We start from the raw sequence: 18,211 nt of genomic DNA, 5'->3' as shown, positions 1-18,211 counted from the left end.
TTTTCCCAGAACACTTAGCACTGACACTGCAAACTCCATCCAAAAATGTGAACTAAACACCTGTGATTATTACCCGTGCTGGAACTACTGTCAGAGCTGCTGTTATAGAAAATTAATCAACACCTTCTGACCAATCACAATCCAGAATTCGACACAGTCGCACAGGCTTACAACTATAGAACCTCTAAAAGGCTAAAATGTTATAATCTAAGGTGTTGCTATGTGGTTACCATGGTGTTCCAGGTGGTTGCTAGGGTCTTCCTGCGTGGTTGCTGTGATATTCTATATGGTTGCTAGGGTGTTGCTAGGTGGTTGCTATAGTATTTCAGTTGTTTGCTCGGGTGTTCCCAGGTGGTTGCTATGCCAAAACAGTTGGTTGCTATAATATTGCAGGTGGTTGCTAGGGTCTTCCTAAGTGGTTGCTATGCTATTCCAGCTTTTTGCTAGGTGGTTGCTATGCTATCCCAGTTGGTTGCTAGGATCTTCCTAGGTGGTTACTAGGGTGTTGCTAGGTGGACGATTTGCTAACACAGTTGGTTGCTAGGGTCTGTCTAGGTTGCTATGATATTCCAGGTGGTTGCAAAAGTCTTCCTATGTGGTGTTGCTAGGTGGTTGCTATGCTATACCAGTTGGCTTTTAGGATGTTGCAACATGGTTGTTATGATATTGCAGCTGTTTGCTAGGCTGTTGCTAGGGTGTTGTTACGCTATCCCAGTTGGTTGCTAGGGTCTTCCTATGTCATTGAAATGGTATACCAGTTGGTTGTTAGGATGTTGCTATCTGGATGCTATAATGTTCCACCTGGTTGCTGGGGTGTTGCTGTGTGGTTGCTATGGTATACCAGTTGGTTGTTAGGGTGTTGCTATGTCGTTGCTAGCATATTCCAGTTGGTTGCAATAATAAATATAATAAATTTGTGGGTTGTGATTTTGATCCCTGTAACAAAAATGAAAAATTATTGACCCTGGCTATGTTTCACAGGCACAGCCTACAGCATGTAAATGCACTTGTACCAACATTCATATGGCATTTTATCAAGTAAACCTACTGTAATAATGTCACTCCTCAAGTGTAAAGTGTGACCTTTTAATAACTTTTACAAATCGCACTTTAATATTTTTACATTTTTGTTTTTCATGCAATTGCTTTCACTTGTTTTAGATTATTAAATGTTTTAATCTCGGTTAATCTGTCTCTTCCTGGATTACGTGGCACTGTGAGAACATCTGGAAGAAAACTCATCACTCACACACACACACACACACACACACACACTCGTTTGTCCAACAAGTCTGTGCTGTAGAGCCAGAAAAATTAGGTCAGTCTGTTCTAACAATAAAAAGAATGGATTTCACACAGAAATAAATCCCAATCCCAGCTAACACTAACTATTGAACGAGAGTCTATAGTGGAGGTGGAACAATATAATAAATACACGGTGTGATGACATATTTATTCCAATGATTATAGGGGAAATTCAATTTCGTCATTATTAATTGTGTCTCACTGCACACAGAATGCTCTTTATAGCTTCATCTTCAAAGGCTATTCAATACTATGGCCTTTTCCAGTGATTTACATTTTCAATAAACTTTTAATTAGACTACACGTAAGCCTATAATCTCATTAAAGGGGCCACTACCAAGAACCAAGGGTTTAGCTAACAAGATGACGTTAACACAGAATCTCAAATAGTCAGAGGCCTTTATTATTTTTTTTTTTTTATTTATTATGCATTCAGTTATTCAGTTTTATATCAGCGCTGTTCTCAAATTTGATTGGTCTTAAGGTGTGGATTAATTTTCTATAACAGCAGCTCTGACAGTGGTTACAGCTGTAACTCAAATCACAGGTTTTTATTAGTGTGCTGCACAGGCGCATACAGGTTGTCTGAGGGGCTGGGGCAAAAAATAAAAAGTGGAACCCCATGTAGGAGCACCTACAGGACACTTCATCTCATTTTCTCACCTGCAGGGGATCTATGGGGCACCCCATCATGTACTCTCCACTGGAAGGGCACTCTATAGGGCACTTCTTACACGTAGTGGTAACCTAAAGGGCATTTCATCGTAAGGTCAGCCATTAAGGCACCTCATGACATTTTCTTCACTGTAAGGGCACGCTAGAGGTCACTTTATAACCTAATAATAACCTAATAATAAATTGATTTTTTAAAATAAAAATTTACATGTTATCTGACAAAGTAAAATGTATAATTGTGATGTTTTCTGTGAAGAATTGTATATTTATCATTTATGGAAGAAGTCTCCAGTGTCAGCATTTTTGTAAGTCAGTAAGTTTTCTGTCAGAAGCGTTTTGGTTTCTCTGTATCATGACAAGCTGCATTTTTTGTCTTATTAACTTCAAGAGAGAGAAAAAAGAAATGGGGATGCATTTTAGGATCAAATATCTGCGTGCACACACTTGGCTGCTGACTTGGCTACCACTTCCAGATACTGATACATCAGATAACCATGACAAGGCAGGGGCAAGCGGAAAGACAGCGGGCCCTTCTGAGAGGGAGAACCTGCCTCCTCTCCTCGAGCCTCTAGCTGGAACAGTCATGCAAATATACTACAAAGAACACTGGGGCAAGCTGGGGCAGCACTAACCTGTCCCCATTTTACTCTTATTAAGGATCCTTTATACCGAGTAACCTGGGACACTCAGCAGGACAGAATATCAGCTCATGAATCCCCCAGCTACCCCAAACACCATGTTGCGCCTTCTCCCTCTTATCGAGATCCAACTCAGAAGAACTGGCATGGATTTCGTCAGGCCGTTAGATTGGACAGCACAAGCATATTGTTTCATATTAGTCCTTGTGGACTGCGTGACAAGATAATCCAAAGCAGTGCATCTGCAAAAGAGCTCCACTGTTTCAAGTAATCTCCCAAGTTGGGAACCTAGAAGAGAAGCGGAAGAGATCAAGGCACGTCATTTATATGACATGAATTACTGTACGAATTACTGGGAATTAAAGAGATCCACTCCAGCGTTTATCATCCACTAATGGAAGGGTTAGAGGAGCACTTAAATGCTTATAAATTGCTTAACAACAAGATTTGTAAGTTTGTAGTCGAAATTGGCATAAATGGTTGCAAAATTATTAGTTGCAGTCTGTGTGGTAGCCTAGGCCTCCACAGGGGTTTCCCCATTTAAATTATTATATGGGCAGAAGACTCATGATGTGTTGGACATGATAAAAGAAAACTGACCGTGAGATTTTGCTCACAGACAGGAGAAACGCACAGCAGATATACCACCATAACCTTCTCAAACATTGGAGGGACACGGTCTCTGTCAGTGGTGGCACAGAGACAGATGACTTGGGACTGGAGTGTCCAAAAACAGTTGATTCCTTTACTTATTTATTTATTTTATTTGAAAGTTTCTGTGCATATAAAAATTACTACTGGAACTTGTGATTATTGTAAGGTTATTCGATGACTGAATAAAAAACTTATTTGACAAAAACAGTTGATTCCACTCCAATCCCAGTTGGTGGCCATGTCTCACCATCTCACATGGCAGAGCTTGACTGGTTGCTGAGTTTCTCCAGTTTGCTACACTGTTGCTCATTATCATTAATCAGTAAAAAATAAATAAATAAATAAATAAAAAGATAAAGTTGGCAAATTGCTATGGTATAACAGGAATAAAACACTGTATCATGAACAAATGACATATTTGTCAACAACAAAGATAAGATAATAACCAGTGCCAAATCTTGGAGGTTAAGATGTTTAAATATAAGCTTTAATATAAGTTAATTTAATATAATAAAAGTTAAATATAAGCGTTAGTTATATTTATATTATATTTGTACTGTTGGCTTGGTGTATTTATAATTGTGAGCTTTGGGTCATAGTCTTGGCAGGAAGTGTGAAGAGGATAATATCACATTTGATCAGTGCACTTAATCGCTGAACTGGAATTATTTATTTCCTTTTTCCATTTGAGAAGAAATGAGGTATGCAGCAGTCAGAAATAGAAAGGAAGCAAACCAGCTCTGTCACTTTTTATCTTTCATGCAAACATAAACACACACACATGCATACATATATACACATCACAGGGAGGCATCCACTATCTACACAAAGAGGTCAAAGTCACCAGAGTCATCTTTTCTATTTGTGTGTGTGTTTGGCCACAGGTGAATGGTTAACGCATTTCCTCCACCATTATTCAAACAAATGGTTGCATTATCTGATTTTGAAATATATAATGAAATATTTCATGGGATTTTGTTTAACATAAAATAGGCTACTGCATTTATACAAGATCATGATGTTACAGTGTTTACAGGAAGATTCCTCGTGAACTGCACACCCATTGGTACTCATGACAAAAATGTCCATTTTCATAATTTGTGATGCAGTGTTTGTATTCCTGAGTACATCAGTGTTGATAATATTTCAAGACAGGAAATATTATTATTATAGCAAACAACATAACAAGACAAAAAAAAATCTAGATTTAAAAACATCTATTAAGCTGGCATTCCTGATGTTATCTGAAACAAAGGATGGGTTATACTGCTTTAGGAGATCAGGAAGATACACTAAATGGAAACCCATTCAAAGCCTTAAATATCATAAGCAGGACTTTGCAGTGTTCTTGATTGTAGTAATTGTATGAATTGTATTTTTTAGTCATGCAATAAAAGAAGTATTAAATGTACATTGTCTTTTTTTTATTGCTCTGCTTTATAAATCATAGTAAAAAATAGTAAAATACATTTCCTATAGATATCTAATTTTTTTGCTTTAGATTTGTTATATCACTGGTATCTTCATCTCAGGCTTCTGTTTAATTTGGAATTTAGCCCAGCCTGAACGGAGCTCCTCAACTCTGGCCCATTTCCCTAAACAGCAACTCAAAAGAGGGGAATGGCCAGAGTCCTGTTCTATTAGCTGTGCCTGAATTTGTGTCTGAAATCATGTACTATTTGATTATATTATTACCTGTAGTGCACCATTAATGTATGCTACTTCTGCTTAAAAGAACCACAGTGCGAATTCTTTTGGCTTGAAATTTTACTTTAGGACACCAAACTGACCAACATTGTGTGTATGTATATTACATACACAAACAGATGAATTTAAAATATTGTTTAATGACTACTAAACCCCAACAGGCAGGTGAGAATTGTATACACATACACAAAATCAAACCAGAAAACATAACTATTTTGTATATTCTCATGGTTTTAGTTGGGTAAATTTTAAAAACATGACCAAACTGTCACAAAAGTTCTGATTGTTTCTGTGATAATAGATCCCTTGATGCATGTCTGGCATTCTTACTGGTAGGTGTTGTCTCAATAAGTATACCTAACAAGAAGAAAGACCCATGAACTGAGAATAGGTCTACTTAAATTACTACAATCAAAATTTTAAAAAAAGAAAGAAAAAAAAAGAAAACATCCATTGATCTGGCATTCCTGATGTTCTCTGAAACATTATTCCAGAGTTTAGGGGTGATATAAGAAAAAGAGTAGACCTGCCTCAACTGAGCAACATGCTCTAGATGGGTTAAACTGATTCAGGAGATCAGCAATATACACTAGAGCTAAACCATGGATATAGGAATTGTTGAATTTTAACCCTTATAGTCTCAATTTAATATATGTAAAAGGACTTGGAGAAATCATGGCTATTTAGGAATTTAAGAATCATACATCATCCAATAACAATTGTTTATTTAAATACTGAGAGAAATAAGAATCTAATGATAATAATAATAACCTAATAAGTTTGAAAAACACAAGCGCCTGATGGTAATTATTCAGCAATTCCATTCGTGCTATTCCGAGAGATTTATTTGAGTTTGCACAATAAAGCGAGTGAGAACAGAGACAGTGCTTAATTGTCGAAATAAACACATTACAGGACAATGTGCTGTGGCTTGTTTGTGCTGGATATTTTGAAGCTGAGACCTAGAGTCTTAAATAATCTTAGTGCAAATAAACAGAAGGAAAGGGAACTATATCTAGCCTATAAATCATTGCTAAGCAGGCCACATGCCACTTTGGTAATTAGCTGGTGAGATGAATTAGGTATGTTAATGCAGTAGGCTATTAAACTCAGCCGGGAATGCGACACCCTGCTATAAAGCACAGGGAAATTAAACACTCAGATTAAACTGAGATTAACTAACACTTGTCTTGGTGTTTCATCTAAATTAACTTTTGGAGACAGATTTTGTTTTTGTTTTTTTGTTTTTTTTAACATAATACATGAGACTCCCAGATGCAATAGGTAATAGTAGCAGTAGTAGTATTGTTGTTGTAGTTATTCTTCTTCTTCTCCTTTTTCTCTTTATTCTTCCTCCTCCTCTTCTTCCTCTTCTTATTATTATTGTTATTAGTAGTATTGTTGTTGTTCTTCTTCTTCTCTTTCTTGTTCTTCCTATTATTATTATTATTATCATTATTATTATTATTATTATTATTATTATTACTAGTAGTATTATTCTTGTTGTTGTTGCTGTAGCTGTTGTTGTTGTTCTAACTCTTCTTCCTCCTCCTCTTCTTCTATTTATTCTTCTTATTATTAGTAGTAGTCGTAGTATTGTTGCTGTTGTTGTTATTATTATTATTATTATTATTATTATTATTGCTATTATTAGGCTAGTAGTAGTAGTACTATTGTTATTATTAGGCTATTATTATTATTATTATTATTAGGCTGCTAGTAGTAGTAGTAGTAGTAGTATTGTTGTTGTTGTTGTTATTATTATTATTGTTATTATTAGCCTAGTAGTAGTAGCAGTAGTAGTGTTGTTGTTGTTGTTATTGTTATTATTATTATTATTATTATTGTTATTATTAGGCTAGTAGTAGTAGTAGTAGTAGTAGTATTGTTGTTGTTGTTATTGTTATTATTATTATTATTGTTGTTATTATTAGGCTGCTAGTAGTAGTAGTAGTACTGTTGTTGTTGTTGTTGTTGTTATTATTATTATTATTATTATTGTTGTTGTTATTATTAGGCTAGTAGTAGTAGTAGTAGTAGTATTGTTGTTATTATTATTATTATTATTATTATTATTATTATCATTATTATTATTGTTGTTGTTGTTATTATTAGGCTGTTAGTAGTAGTAGTAGTACTGTTGTTGTTGTTATTATTATTATTATTATTGTTGTTGTTGTTGTTGTTATTATTAGGCTAGTAGTAGTAGTAGTAGTATTGTTGTTGTTATTATTATTATTATTATTATTGTTGTTGTTGTTATTATTAGGCTGCTAGTAGTAGTAGTATTACTGTTGTTGTTGTTGTTGTTGTTATTATTATTATTATTATTATTGTTGTTGTTGTTATTATTAGGCTGCTAGTAGTAGTAGCAGTACTGTTGTTGTTGTTGTTGTTATTGTTATTATTATTATTATTATTATTATTATTAGGCTAGTAGTAGTAGTAGTAGTAGTAGTATTGTTGTTGTTATTGTTGTTGTTGTTGTTATTATTAGGCTGCTAGTAGTAGTAGTAGTAGTATTGTTGTTGTTATTGTTGTTGTTATTATTATTATTATTATTATTATTATTGTTGTTGTTGTTATTATTACGCTGCTAGTAGTAGAAGTAGTAGTATTGTTGTTGTTGTTGTTATTGTTATTATTATTATTATTATTATTATTGTTGTTGTTGTTGTTATTATTACGCTGCTAGTAGTAGAAGTAGTAGTATTGTTGTTGTTGTTGTTATTGTTAATATTATTATTATTATTATTATTGTTGTTGTTGTTGTTGTTGTTGTTATTAGGCTGCTAGTAGTAGTAGTAGTAGGACTATTAGCCATTAGGTCATGAAAAGCTTCCGGAAGCTCCGCCCGAGGCCCGGTCCTCTGTAATGGACCCCGGGAGCGCGCGAGCGCGCAGGCCGTGACCGGGACACCTGCAAGTCCGAGGCGAAGCGCGTGCGTGCCTCAGTTACTGTACAGTGTATAGGCTGCACATATTGTTGCCATTTTTCCAGGAAAACAAATACCCGCTTCTCTGAGAAGCGTTTAACGAGCGCAGACCACGCGGGCAGATGGAGGACAGTGAGACACTTTCCGCCGGTTAATGCGCCGCTGCTGCGGGGGTTATTAACGGTCAGCCACGCCCACCCGCGTGCCAATCAAAGCTTCCCTCTGAGCGTCAGGTTGCGGGACTGAGTGCGCGCGTGGACGGTGCGTGATTCCCCTTCAAACCGTGATGAAGTTGAAGAGAAAGCGGAGACGATCAATGGATTAACAGGATTAACAGGAGCTCGATTAAATGGGCAAAACAAATAAATTAAGGAGAAAACTACACAAAAAAGAAGAAGACCACAAAAAAAAGAAAGTTCTCGACATTTATCTGCTGAAAAAATTGGACTTGCCTTGATATGCATTGGATATTTCACTTCATAATTCATGCACTACGATATCACCTGGATATTTTTTTGCTTCTTTGGACATGTGCAATTTGTAAATCCTAATATTTTTTTGTGAGTAACTTGCATCCTCGACAGGATAATGCAGCAGTGTTTACCTCATGCAACATCTCCACACGCATACATAGGTTAAAAATCTCTTCTTTTCCATGAGCATGGGAAAGTGACAGCTCTCTAAATAAATATGACAACTCAGAAGCATGGAGATGGAGACTGCTTCACACTAAAGGCACAAAAAAACCCACCAACAAAACCTCAGTCAAGTCAAACAGGATGTTGTTTGGGAAGCTGAACTGATTAATAAGCCTGCCATCTGATCAACTGGAAGGGAAAATGTGGATCTGCCTAATGTTAAAGGTGAGACTAATGCACTGTTTCCTCCAGACCTCCTTAAGTGTCTGCACATTTTCACTTTTCCTGATCCATTACACCTGAATCAACTCATTGTAAAGCCCTTCAGGCTGTGAACATGGGTGTGTGAGGAGGGAAATACGCTGAAATGTGCAGTTTAGGAGGATTCAAGGAGCAGGACTGAAAAAAAAAACATTTGATGAGAGAATTGTGCTATGTTGTAGGCTGCATTAAATTCTGATTTAACATGCATTATTGTATTGAACTTATCCTGATCCTCCACACTGGAGTGTGTGTCATCACTTTAAAAAACCCTAAAATGACAAAAAGCTAACAAGTCAAAACTAAAACAATGCAAAATAACAATTATACAATATACAGTAAGTGAAAAATGAACTGCTATTGGAATTAAACAATCAATAAAATACATTTATATATAAATAAATTTCACATATTTTATTCCAGCGTGTTTAGTCATTGGTCTATTTCCCATTTCTTCCTGCAACGTTTTGTTTTCTTCTGTACAGCTTATACTGTGAAGGAAAAAAAACATGACAAAGCATGCTGTTAGAGGAAATTAATCAATGAAGAGGCAGTATGATGCGACTTGACACGAAGGGCAGTTACTGTTTTCACCTTGAAGTAGACTACTATCCAATTACAGCACATTCCGAAGTGTTTTATTTACTAAAGAATGTTGTTGTACATTGTACATCTTATATCAGTTTATAGTTAATGTCGTGTAACATTTTTGAAACAAGTTAGTACCCTGTTGATAGAGTAGCTATAAACAGTTGTTACTACAGGAAAAAGCTTGTCATATTCCCAAGAAAACGCAAAAAAAAAACAAAAAAAACCTTAACATTACAGCTTTACCTCTTACTGTTACAAAGCGGCGACACTGGAGATGTTAAATAAACAGAAAATTTATAACGATAACACGCTCACGTAGATCATCTGCCCAGCAAACAAACATCAGTGTATACAGTTACCATAGAAACGATAACGTATTGCAACCGAACTACTGTCAGAGCTGCTCTTATAAACATAAGTAGCTGTAATCGTTGCTGTGGTATAAAAGGAATAAAACCCGTCATGCGATTATAGGAAAATAATCAGCTTCTGGATGGTTACAGTAACTTCGATACTGATTTGATTATTTTTCTATAACAGTACACCTCTAAGTGTTTTATTCCTTACATACGTGATAATTGTCATCGATATGCTTGAAGTAATTCGCAAAAGTTCAAGATATGAAAGTGTATTGAATCCTCATGCATACCGATGTGATGAACGCAGTGTTTATATTAGGCTTGTCATTACACGCAGACACAGAAGCTGAATTGTCAGCTGATATCGACTGATATGAAGTGTTGACTTTGGCTCACGTGCAACTTGTGCTTTTCTTAAAATAGCCAACTCATAAAAAAAAGAAAAAAAAAAGGATGTGGGATCAACTGAGTGCAAAAAGAATGACATTTTGTCCTCTCTCTCTCTTTCTTTTTTTCTGTCTCGCTCTCGTTTCTCAGGTTTTGTCTGTCTTGTCTTTTGTGATTGTGAAGGTGTCAGCTGATCTCACCTGCAATGCTGTGCTAATGTTGGCTTCTGGAAACCAAACATGTGCGTTTCAGTGTGTGTGTGTGTGTGTGTGTGTGTGTGTGAGCATCTTTAATCTCATATTCAGTCAGTTAGGTAGATATCCATGCCATCCAGTCCTGTCAATGATATACTTTGTAGAGGTTATGGAATAGTCATGAACATTGAGCTAAATCGCTAACTTGATATTATATTAGCATATTACCATGATACCAAAGTCCACAATTACTTGTTTAGCTTCTAGTGGCTCTACATGTGACATTTGTTTACTCACAATTTCCCACTAGGTGTTTTCATAAGCTCTTATATCAAAAAGCTGACTAACATAGCAAACTAGCTAAACAACTAATACTAGCTAGCAAGTTACCTAAGCTGGCTGTCAGATCATGTCATAATAGCTAGCAAAATGTAACATTAGGAATTACTAATAGCAAATTACATACAAGGAAACTTCAAAAAGGTGTACCTTGTGTATCAGAAAGCAAACTAGCATAACTAACTAGCTAAACAACCCACTCTAGGTAGCAGCGTACATAAGTTATAGGTCATGCCATGATAATTAACCAAATTTAACAGTGTTGATTACTTCTAACAACGATTATGAATTGCATATAGCAACTTACAAATATAGAAACTTCGAAAAGGCTTACTTTTGTATTAAAAAAAACTGACTGATTGCTAAATACCTAATCAACTCTACATATCAAGTTACGTAAGATGTCTCTCAAGCCAAATATAACATTAGGAGAGCATAGAAACTTTAAAAAAATGCTGAGTTTTTGTATCACAAAGCAAGCTGACTACCATACCTAAGAACTAAACAGTTAACGCTAGCTAGCAGGTTATGTAGGCTTTCTGTCAGGTCATGTGATGATAGCTAACCAGTTTTATTGTTACGATTGTGTTCTAGCAACTTGTAAGCAGAGAAACGTCAAATAGGCTTGGCTTCTGCAGCAAAAAACAAGATAACAACTAACTACTAAACAGCTAATGCTAGCTAGAAACTCATGATAGCTAGCCAAATTTAACGTTAGTAATTACTTCTAGCAATTTACAAACATAGTAACTTCAAGGCGTATCTTTTGTATCAGAGCAAGCTGACTAACATATTGAACTAGCTAAACCACTAAAGCAACTAGCATGTTAAATAAAATGTCTGTCAGGTCATGTTAGCCGAATGTATTGTTTACAAAGAGACTTATCAAGAAATACCGAATTACAAAGAGCAACATAGAAACACAGACATTTCTTTAAAAAAAAGAGGCTTAGCTTTTGTTTCAAAGTAGCTGGTTAACTAATGCTAGACAATGCTAATGCTGCCTTTTAAGTCATAATATGCAGACTTAGCAATCAGAAGAAAATGTTAGCTACAAGACAGATAGCTAAATTACCTTTGTAAAAACTCTTCATACAATAGTTGGAGGGGTCAGGATGCCATGTTTTCTCGAAACCCTAACCTGCTAACCAGAATTTAAAGCGAATACTGAAAGGAAGATCTTTTTTGTCTTGTTTTATTTTTAAAACAACTTCGAAACTGTAGAGAGCGTGTTAGCAAGTACACTACTGATTTATATGTGTACATTTTGGATCTGTATTGTTTAGATAAAATTGGTTAGTGGTTTTGTGTTGAAATGTGGATTTATCACTTTCTTTTTGTTTTGTCTCTCTTTAATCAGTGTACCATCTGGATGCTGCTAATCACTCTGACACTAATAACTCGGGTATGTGTCATGGTTATAGCTGTTCTCTGTTGTGCCATCCATTTCCTCCCCTGATGACAGATTGGTAATCCCCCTATCTTTGTGTAGGTGTATTTTGCAGAACAGCTATCGATGGCATCGGCACCTGCTGGCCGCGCAGCGTGGCTGGGGAAATGGTGTCACGTTCGTGTCCAGAGTTCCTCTATGGAGTCCGATACAACACCACTAGTAAGGAGAGATTTTAAAACATCACAACATGTAATGAGGAGACAATATCTGGCATTAGTCAGATAAATGAATAAAAAACAGGACATGTTGTCACAATATTTTTATAAAGAATACAGGAAATGAATTGGCAGCACTCGGCAGACACAAATGTGTGTTTGTTGCATTAGTTTTTCATTTGTAGTCTGTGGTATGACCTTACTGACCTGGAACTGTTATTTTAGTCTCTCTTGCTCTCTCTCTCACTCTCTCTATACATACACATATATGTATATATATATATATATATATACACACACACAGTCTCTCTCGTTCTAGATACCTCTGTTGCATGTATCAGTATCAGTGCCCCTTGATGATAACTCCATCGCTCTCCTCCACTCATCACATCACTGGACACTATACACTAACTGTGGGCTAATATCTCTCTCACACCCACAAGACACACACACACACACACACACACATACACACACACAGTGTCCCTATTCACATTCCATACTGTGTGCCCTCTCTGACCCATTTTGTCCAATTTATCCATCATTTTCCTTATATGGACAAAGTTTTCAGTACTTATTGTCATGGGAGTTAATTCACAATCCCTAACCAAAAGTGATATTATGATGAAAAAAAAAAAAAAAAAAAAAAAACACAGGCCATTGTCTAATATTCATCACAATGTATTTCAAATGTGTTTATTTCTAATAGGAGCATAAGCTCACATACATTACTGCGTAAAAGACTCTTGTCTTCTGTGTGTTTAGATTTGAAAATTCAGGGTTGTTTTTTTTAACGATTGGATGTCGTAAACAGGATCTGTTCACAATTTTAGTTTATGATGTGTTCTGAGAGCATCCAAAAGCTGCTCAGTGGATGGGAAAGAGCTTGGAGGCAGTTAGAAAGGCCAAAAGTGGCTGTATAAACTATTTGACAATATTTATATCTTATGGAGCAAGGGAAAATTAAAGTAGTAATTAATGAACAGCTGTAAATTCTAGCATATTAAATGTCTTGTTATTCTAAATTAATATTCTTCCTCTTCTTGTTGTTTTGTCCTAACAGGAGGCAAACAGTTTCAGTCTGTTTATCTTCACGTCTGCCTGTCTCGTTACTCTTATGACCTTTGACCCGTGCATCTCAGTATTGCTTGTGGTGTCTTAATTAAAACCATTCAGAGTTGAGATATTCGTGCCTAGTGAGGATCGGTATGCTGACGGAACAACAGACTAATCGGAAGTTGTGTGAGAGTTACGCACAAGGGGTGGAGTTTTACGAAAGCAGAGGCGTGTCCGAGTCACCTAAAGATTTCTGTGGGTTTCTATATATGCTTTATGTATGTGTACAAGTGGAAAAGAAATAGACAATGCATGTAAAAAAACATGGACGGGGTTACAGTTTTACATGTACGAGTTGCACAATGTGCAGAGGGCGAGATCATGACAGGTAGAAATAACAGGCTGGCTGACAACTTACAACAAGTGTTTTCTGTTTTCTTATGCACTTTTGAGAATGTTATGAACATTGTATTTACTGTGTGGATATAAAATCTTATATGGTACAAACTGAGATTCTAATCCTTTCACAAGTAGTTATATTTACTTTTATAGAATTATATAATAATTGCACCAACTGAATAATAGTACATGTCTCCTTTTTCGTCTCCTGTAGGTCTGCATCCAATACAGAAAATGAGTGAGTTAATCACATTTTATATATTTATATAAATTTATATAAAATGTATTATATTTCATATTACAATTTTTGGAAGGCCCAGGCAATGGCACATCATTGTGAGCTAATTCAGCATCATCTGACCAAATAAGTCAATATTTGTTAGTGGAATTATATCTATCATGGTGCCCTTCAAGCTGTGCCTCAAAGGTGTTATAAAGCTTCTAAAGGGAAAAAAAACACATTAAATATTTGATAAAAACCCATTGACCACCATGATATTTGAGATTCCTTTTAAAGATATAATTATAAATTCTATACTCATATTTTACTTTATGACCTTAAACTGTAACCTTCTAAATCCTATCTATTCCAAGTTAGACAATAATTGCTAGTGTAATTTAACTTTAATCTATTCCACTTCAGGCTAAATACTGTCAATGAAAGCAACAATATTTACAGAATACGTATAACTAATATGAATATATTTGAATTGCTACATGCTACCTTTAATGGTACGAAGACATGTCAAGACAAGGACATCCATAATCACCCTCATCATCTCACACACTAGTACAAAAAAAAAAAGTGGTTATTTAACATAAAAGCTATTATTCAAAACTGGTGGTGTATATTTAGGCTAAACAAAGCAAATTAAGTAACTAAGGTTGTCTTTTCCCTCTAAATACACCTACTTGTCAGTATAACACGTGAAACTTCTTTTTACGTGGCTGAATATGAATTGGACATAGTGAATCTTTGTCTTCATTATTCAGTAGTGTCATTGTTCATTCATTATCAGCATTATTATTATAATGATCAAATGTTAATATTATTAATTAACATTAATATAAATAGTTAATTACAAAAGTGGCAACCTCTTGACACTGAGAGACAAATTTCTACATATGCAGCTCAGTGCACAATATGTGTTCTTTTCTGCTTGTTTCACTGCAGTGGGCTTTTAGACTCATGGTGTCTTTCTTTTCATCATTGTTCCTAACCCCTAACAGATGGTCCTGTTACCCTGAACATCCACACTACGATGGCATAACACTACGATTGTCATATATGATGTCATATATACTGTGTGCTACAGAGTATTTATTAGGCCTGTAGTGTGCAATAAGTACTATTCATTATGTTCTATTGTATTGTTCACTGAATAAACCTCATACTTCAACTCCTTACACACAAAATATGGTATTTATTGGTTAAAATAATACTTGACATAATATATATTTTTTTCCAAAACCACCATCCTTCATATAAAGGAAAACTAAAACAAGCACACATGTTATTTACATGATGTAAAATGTAAATTTAACTAGAAAAAATGCCTTCTTATCTTTGCTGATGATTAATAATAGGATTTACATAATTGTAAGTACTAAAAGGTAATCATTAACTTTATTTTTCAAGATGTACGAAATAAATTCAAATATAGAAAATGTAGACATTTACTCAGTGATCAATTAAATAAAACAATCCTGTTAAAACTAAATTATATCTATAAGATGTCACTTTCTCGTAGATTTGATGAGGTTAGACAACTATAATAGACAAGAACAGTGAAATGACATATGATAATTAAAGTATCGTGCAGAAAAACAGTCATGCCACTTTGATCGCAAGACAAATCTAGCTGAGAACATCAGGGGAATTGCATTTTAACTTTAGATAGCTGCAGATTACATTACCAGCATTACCGGCATTAATTCTGATAGTTTCCATTGAATTGCAGTAGTACTGTCATATGATTACTGTGACAAATTAAGCCACTTTCAGCTAAAATACCTGCCAAGTTGCCAATTTAGCCAACATTGAAAATGGATACCAAACTGTCATTACTGTAATTACTGTTCACATAACTGTGAATAAGAATATAGTTGGACAAGAGCATGAAGTGCTGGTTTAATTTGATGGTAGTAGGGTGCCAGATGAGGTTAAATGTAATTGTTGTGCTTCTCTGTAAAGAAGGAATGAATTTGTGGTTGGATCAGAGAACTATGGATTGGATTGTTTAATATTAACACAGTACAGTTATTTTTATTCACAAATTGAAAATGTACCTCATTTTTTGCTTGTCGGTTTTTCATGTTTGCTCGCGTTTATCATTGTTAGACAAGGATTCTTTCTGCACAGTTCTTTAATAGTAATTTTAAGCATAGTTCTATTTCTTATTCCACTCAGATATTATCATACAGCCATTTTTTTCCCTCAATTTTAAAAAGTATAATTGTATTGGACATTATGCCCAATGTCCCCAATGTCCATCAGATGGTAGGATTTTGATGGTACTTTGTTTTTTCCAGGACACAGTTGTGGCCATTGTAGCCACAGATGTTAAGGAGATTTCTGTGCCTGCTCTGTGCTAAACGATGCAGAATGGTTAGTCAGTGTACAGCTGGAGGGATAAATAAGCAGGATATTGAGCAGATCATTCTATGAATACAAATGAAATCCAAAGAAAGCTGAACGTATAAGATATTTTATGAACATTGAGATCGAGATCATGATTGCTTTTCAACAGACATTGAGAAATATTAATATTGAACCATGACCCATGACCATAAACATTGCAATAGCTTATTTAAAATGCATAAACTTGGACATTATGTCCATATATCCAAATTTATATAAGGTTTATTATTGCAAAATTATTTTCCCACCTCCCATGTGTGATCTATACAAAGTTGCATCAGTAATATACATTGGTAGTTAGAGTACCACCAGCCATGTGATAAGGCCAGTTAATTTGAGTTTTTGCTAAAACATTTTAATACATATTTATTCCTATTAATAATAAATTATGTCAATGAGGTATAAATAATTAAAAGTAGTCTATATGGCAGTATTCCTATTCATTTAGGTATTTCATACATAATGCTTAGCAGTGGATAAAACATTTAGATCATGGATAAATATTGTCATTTTTTATCTGTGGCTATGTATATGGATTTATTTCTATGTTCTATATGTGTCTACATGATTGCTCATTTCTGATGGCTTATAAACAATATTTGCAATTCATTGTTTTTAAAGTAGTTAAAAGATTGTTACAAAAATAAAGAAAGATTTGTGTAATTTTGTATACCATATTCATACATAATATCTGTAGTACACCGCTTTTTATTATTTATCTGTCTACGGGATTTTTTTAAACATAATTATCTTGGTTTTACTCACTTTGCTCGATACTCATCACTACAGTCATTATTAGCATAATACACTCTGAATTGACAAAAAAAACATTATTTCTCGTTACCCATGTTTTCCTTCCTTTTCTCGAGGCTTCCATTTGCCTGCAATTCCTCTGAATGGATATGATAGATGTTGATCTTGTTTTTGATTAAGATGCTGCTCGGTTAATACAGTGTCTAACACTGACTAAAATAAAAACTAAGTGAGAGTACAGTGACATGCTAAAAAAAAAAAAAAAAAGGTACAATTAGCATTATGCACTATGTCACCTTTGCAAGTAAAATTGTCATGACGTTGGTTATAATTGGGCAGCGGAGTGGCTCTGTATGAGTGCCCCATCACACCATGCACACATATATTGCATAATTTAGGAAGGAAAGGTACAACACAGCCAGGTAGCAATCCCCTTTAACACCCCATTAGCTATCACTGATCCAGCGCACGCATAGAGCAGCCTGATCCATGGCACACTAATTATTTTTACATCAGTCACAGTTTTTTTTGCGTTTCCTTTTACAAATGTGACAAGTAATGCATAAGTTGCAGCAGTTACTTTGAAAGCATTACAACACTTACTGTGGGCCATCAGTCGGTCTGTGCGTTACCATGGCAACACACAACGCTCTATCCAGCTGTGGCTTCTTCGGGAACTATTTCTGTTCAAGAAGCAAAAATAAACAAAATATTTGGATATACTGTGTCTGAAATGTCAGTTACTCTATGTTAATTTCTTGTTTATAGAATGGCTGTATAAGCAGCATCGCAGTTGTGTTATTGTAGTGAATATCAGCGGTTACCAGAATATTACCTGTGGGTGAGTCACAGCCGTGCTGATATTCGGTATAACAGGATGATTGCGAGTGCAATATTGCTTAAATGTATCTCAGTATATCTCTGTACTATTCTATTCTATTACAATGTATGCTAATTGCAGAGAAATGCAGAGAACAGTGACAGTTATTCGTACAAAAATGTTTCATTTGCATAACACAGAATGTTCTTCTAAATTACGAGACAGCAGCCAGTGTTAGCTTTGCTACCCTA

At 35.1% G+C, this 18,211-nt stretch overlaps 1 protein-coding gene across 1 annotated transcript; it reads left to right on the top strand.

The window, feature by feature from the left end:
* Nucleotides 1-7,891: 7,891 nt before the first annotated feature.
* Nucleotides 7,892-17,662, top strand: crhr2 (corticotropin releasing hormone receptor 2). The gene is made up of 6 exons (XM_053235360.1): nt 7,892-8,777; nt 10,301-10,391; nt 12,044-12,088; nt 12,176-12,295; nt 13,961-13,984; nt 14,977-17,662. Exons 1-6 carry the CDS (start codon nt 8,754-8,756, stop codon nt 15,015-15,017), a joined length of 345 nt encoding a protein of 114 aa, XP_053091335.1. The 5' UTR covers nt 7,892-8,753; the 3' UTR covers nt 15,018-17,662.
* The last annotated feature ends 549 nt before the right edge of the window (nt 17,663-18,211 follow it).

The sequence above is a fragment of the Pangasianodon hypophthalmus genome, chromosome 1 (assembly GCF_027358585.1).
Source record: "Pangasianodon hypophthalmus isolate fPanHyp1 chromosome 1, fPanHyp1.pri, whole genome shotgun sequence".
Classification (NCBI taxonomy): Eukaryota; Metazoa; Chordata; class Actinopteri; order Siluriformes; family Pangasiidae; genus Pangasianodon; species Pangasianodon hypophthalmus.
The sequence above is the reverse complement of the archived record's forward strand: the minus strand, read 5'-3'. Positions and strand labels throughout refer to the sequence as shown.